Source organism: Formica exsecta, unplaced genomic scaffold, assembly GCF_003651465.1.
Source record: "Formica exsecta isolate Colony F162 unplaced genomic scaffold, ASM365146v1 scaffold36, whole genome shotgun sequence".
Classification (NCBI taxonomy): Eukaryota; Metazoa; Arthropoda; class Insecta; order Hymenoptera; family Formicidae; genus Formica; species Formica exsecta.
The window spans coordinates 243,341-248,358 of record NW_021850847.1 but is presented as its reverse complement, the minus strand read 5'-3'; the positions used below and the strand labels follow the sequence as shown (position 1 = coordinate 248,358).

Genomic DNA, 5,018 nt, shown 5'->3' with positions numbered 1-5,018 from the left:
GAGAGAGAGAGAGAGAGACAGAGACAGAGAAAGTTAAACAGTTATTTCGTTTCAGAGTGCGCTATTCCGTACCGATATGAAGCTGGTCAATGAACCACTCATGTACCACGTCAACCTGATCACCACGGCCGAGCAGAAGAACTTTTTCGATTTATTGCACTTCTCGCCGCTTAAGGTTTGTGAATATAAATTGCAAATATTATTTACTTCGGCATCTCATACTCCTGATATCTCATCTCTTTTTTAATTCGCAGATACACATCAGTTTTTCGATGACTGGCAGTGGAGGTGGACCCTCTGCAATGCCACAAGTACTTAACGTGTTGTTGCAAGGAATCGGCGTGACACTGACGGATATTAACGACATCGTGTTCAAGTAAAGTCCTTTTATCGCGCTTATCAGAAGTAATCTTAGCGTAGTGAAGAACTTTTTCAAAACTTATTAAATTTTAAGAATTCAATTCTTAGAGCTTCGTAATTTTTTTATCTTCTGCAGATTTCGAGATTTTTAATTCTTCTATTAATTTGCAGATTGGCATATTTCGAGAGGAACTATGTGTTCATGACAAACAAGCAGCTCATCTCCGAGGCAACCACTCATTATGCAGGCCAAGCGATCAAGCAGGCCTATGTGCTCGTGCTAGGACTTGATGTTATCGGTAATCCATACGGGCTTGTGGTCGGGACTATGAAGGGCATCGAGGATTTGTTCTACGAACCCTTCCAAGGGGCCATACAGGGCCCGGGAGAGTTCGCGGAGGGCCTGTTTCTCGGGGTGCGCAGCATGTTGGGCCACACCGTCGGCGGAATGGCGGGCGCCGTATCGAAAATCACGGGAGCGATGGGTATGTTTCAGTATCATTCAAACAAATTTATTATATTTAACTGTGAAATTGCATGCATTATCAGTACTTCTATTTTTACACGTATTGGAATTTTGTACTACAAGAAGATATTAAATTGTATTTAATTCTTGTAACATTCGACATTTTCTGTGATATATATTTTTTTTCTTTTGCAGGCAAAGGTATAGCTGCTCTGACTTTCGATAAGGATTACCAACGAAAGAGACAAGAACAGCTCAACAAGCAACCCGCCAACTTACAAGAAGGTCTTGCTCGAAGCGGAAAGGGCTTAGTAATGGTAAAATCGTAGATTAATTAATGTATAGATTAATTTTAATTTACTTGGTATAAATTATGTATTAATTTCGTTCGATAGGGCGTGGTTGACGGTGTAACGGGTGTGGTAATGAAGCCTATATCAGGAGCGAAGGAGGAAGGAGTAGAAGGGTTCTTTAAAGGATTCGGAAAGGGTGTCGTTGGACTCGTCACCAGGCCTACTGCCGGTGTTATTGACTTTGCGAGTGGTTCTTTTGGAGCTGTCAGACGGTACGATCTGTTAATCATCAGCAAAAAGAATCTTAATAATTTTATCGACGAATAGCAAGATATTAACTGAAAATTGGAATTGTATAAATTGTACAATTAATCTTAAAAATACAATTAATATTGGAAACTACATTTTAAAATCCGTTTTAGAGCTACGGAACTGAATGAGGAGGCAAGGAGAGTACGATCGCCTAGATTTCTGCAACCAGACAGTCTTGTTAGACCTTACATAAAGGATGAAGCCGAAGGCAACAAGATATTGATGGTAAGAGTTTTATTCCTTTGAGAGTTCTCGATCATCAAACTTAAGGTAGATGTATTTGCATGTTCTGTTTTTAATAAACTATTTATTGTAGTGGGATATTTCTGTAATGGACATTTCGTTAATTTATATTTAGCATTTATGTAAATATTTTATACATCATAAATTAAAAACATGTTTTATGCTATTAATATAAAAAAAAATCAAGATGCTGTATAAAAATAATATTTTTTTGTGCAAATATAATTGTTTTATAAAAAATAATATTTCTCTAAAAATTTTTTGTTTTATAAACTTAAATTTTGGCACGAAAAATTTTTTTTATATTAATTTATATAAATACCAAATATATATAAATAACAAATATATAATATACATATCTTTATAAAAAATTTTTTTTATAGGAACTGGAGAAAGGAAAGTACGCACATACGGACGTTTACGTTTATCACATATTTATTAACAAAGACGTGCTGTTGCTCACCGACAAAAGATTATCATACCTCGAACATAGTGATCTGTTTGGTGGTTGGCGGGTTGGTATCGATTAATTATCATATCTCAAACAAAAATTGCGATATACATATGTTCTATTGTAATAGGTTGACTGGACTCATACTTGGAACGAGTTTGGCGAATCGCCAAAGATCGTAGAAAGAGGTGTGCAGATCTTTCTTAAAGACGCCAGCAAGAAGAAGAAACTTGGTGGTTTTTTCGGCAGTGCGGATCAGTCAAAGATACTTTTAATAACGGATCATAATATTAAACAGGTATGCGCGCATGTGTTGCATGCTAAAATATTCTTCTATCAGTTATCAAGTCATATTTTATTGTTGTCTTCTTTGTCTGATATTTTATCACTTTGTAACTTTATCTTTTCCGCAGTTATTGTGCAGTAAAATACAGGAGCAGATCAACCAATAAGGAGTATAACGGCGGATGTTTGAACATTTTCGAATTATAAAAGAAGAGAAAGAAGCCTTCTTACTTCTGGAACGCTTTGCGAGCGAGTTTGCACAATTCTTATGCACATTTTCTATTATTTATAAGACTAATATTGCGTGCGCGCGATAATCGTAACAGTCTAAAGAGAAACGACATTAGTAAGCGTATCGAGAAACCAATCATGAAAGAACTTAGTAACCTTTTCACTTTTTATCACGCAGTTCAGAATTTTTTTGTTGTCGGTATCATAATACCGAAAAAAAATGTTAGATTGTTGCAAAAGATTCGTCGAATAAGATTGAAAAAAGGGATGTATATATATATCGTTTTGAAGTAATTTTTATTTTAATCTAGATACATTTTTTTCGGAAAGAAATTTTTTTTAAGAGAGAGTTAAATCGATAAAATTTTATTTACATAAAACAACACTTTATACAGAAAAAGAATCTTGCATCAAGCTATGTAGACATTTTGTAAAGGAGAGATTAATCTTTTTTAAATTTATATTTATAAGCTTCTCTCCATGCACAAGCTCTGTTTGATCGAGTCAATTGTTTAGACGCAAGAAAGTTACCATTTTATTGTTAGGAGCTAGATTTACAACGTGAAGTTATAAAGTAGGATTGATTGTTTGAACGGCAGTTCTAGACAACTTAAACCAGAACGGTTAAACTGTTAAACTAAGTGGAAGTGAAAGTAAACAAATATCAAAGTAGATATTTTGATATTTTTTTACACAAGTTTAATTAAAAAGTATACAAGAGATTATTCGTATATTTGTTAAAGTATCAGGCAGATTTTTTATTGAAAAACTTTGGTATTATATTTTATATTTACAGAGGAAATATGAGCATTATATATCGCTAATTGCATTGTTAATCATATATCATAATGCAATAGGTTTAAATCATCACTCGAATGATATTCTAACTTATTAATAATCAAAAGTAATTGTATGCTTAATTATCTTCCTCTTGACATTTAACATTGTTAAAGAATTTATTACAAATGCTACTAGCACATCGAGTAGATGCATTGTTAAGACGTAATAAATTTCATCATCTAGCTTTAACGCCTAATCAGTATGCACTGGCATGATACTTCTACCTCGTTTTTATTAATGCTACTTAGTATAATAAATTAATCAATAAAAATATACACATATATCAAGTGGAATTACTTATACTGTATATAATAATTGACTTGATTAATATTATCAGAACTAATTTTTTTTCTATCCAGCTGCTATCTTTCATGAAAAGTTTTAATTAAAGCGACAATAAAGGCACTTCAGAATTAATTTCAGACATATGACATAATATTTATTAATTATATAGTATATATTGCGTTTATTATATATTTAATTAATTTCGCTTCGTTATTCTCTGTTGCAGCATATAATAAAATTATAAAATTAACATTTTCTGTACACTGTTTCTTTCGAATTGCGACATCTTTCTATCATTTGATCATTTATCTAAATCTATTTTTTCAATGTATTTTTATTATCAGATTTCAGTATCTTAAAAGATTTTTCTTTTTTTTAAATATTTGTAAAAGAGAAAAAGCGAGATGAATAATAAAATATAATATTTTGAATTTAAGTAAATACTCGATTAAATAAAAATTATTACAAAAATGGAATATATATTGTATATTATATATCTCACATTTATATATTTATTATATAATAATTTTGCTTGTGTCTATTTCGTAAATTACTCATAAATCAGTGTACTGATTCCATAAATATCGTTTAACATTTTTATTACAATAATATTGTATCTGTTAACATTAATAGGACCATGAATACGTGATTTACGACATTATTTATTCATTTGTTAATCGTGGCTGCGTTGACGATAGATTCGGCGAACATTTGGATACATTTATATACGTACTATCATCGGTCCAAAAATCAGGGAAGCGGAAGATTTGATATATGCTGACTAGTAGTTATTCACGGCCTATTCAATGCGGTCCGACGACGCCGATATCGAGGAACTACAGCGGATACCGCAGCATATCCAAGGTCCTCCACAATTACCGCCGTTAATTAAAGGACAGAAACTGCAGAGTGTGAGTGACGTTTCAATTACATAATCGGCAGATCTTAACAAACTCCCGGATAAATTTTCTCTTAATTAATTATATTCAATGTTATTCGTTTAATGATACACAATTAAGCTATCACTAGTTAGCTTTAAGCAAAATTTATTTTTAAAATTTTCTTTAACTTGCTTTATCCATTTTTTAAATCTTCCTATTGTTTCTATTAAATAATTATAATTGTGTAAAATTTGTATGTTAGTAATTTAATTAAAGATTTAAATAATTTCTCTTGGCTTAACAGATTAATTTCAATTCTAGGGACCGTATACCATTACGGTGACTGATGAAATGGTTGCTCAGAGGGAAAG

At 31.9% G+C, this 5,018-nt stretch overlaps 2 protein-coding genes across 2 annotated transcripts in view; both read left to right on the top strand.

Annotated features, from left to right (window-relative positions):
- Positions 1-76: 76 nt before the first annotated feature.
- LOC115238820 (vacuolar protein sorting-associated protein 13-like) lies at positions 77-2,577 on the top strand. Its single transcript, XM_029812922.1, has 9 exons — positions 77-175; positions 255-376; positions 532-845; positions 1,022-1,143; positions 1,222-1,391; positions 1,542-1,656; positions 2,058-2,189; positions 2,256-2,423; positions 2,539-2,577. The coding sequence occupies exons 1-9, from the start codon at positions 77-79 to the stop codon at positions 2,575-2,577; spliced, it is 1,281 nt and encodes a 426-aa protein (XP_029668782.1).
- A 1,679-nt stretch (positions 2,578-4,256) lies between these two features.
- LOC115238802 (protein lifeguard 1-like) overlaps positions 4,257-5,018 on the top strand; it is a 5,635-nt gene continuing 4,873 nt past the window's right edge. The window contains exons 1-2 of the mRNA XM_029812892.1: positions 4,257-4,677; positions 4,969-5,013. Coding sequence (XP_029668752.1) covers positions 4,573-4,677; positions 4,969-5,013 — 150 coding nt within the window. The 5' untranslated portion in view covers positions 4,257-4,572. The remainder of the gene's footprint in view (positions 4,678-4,968; positions 5,014-5,018) is intronic.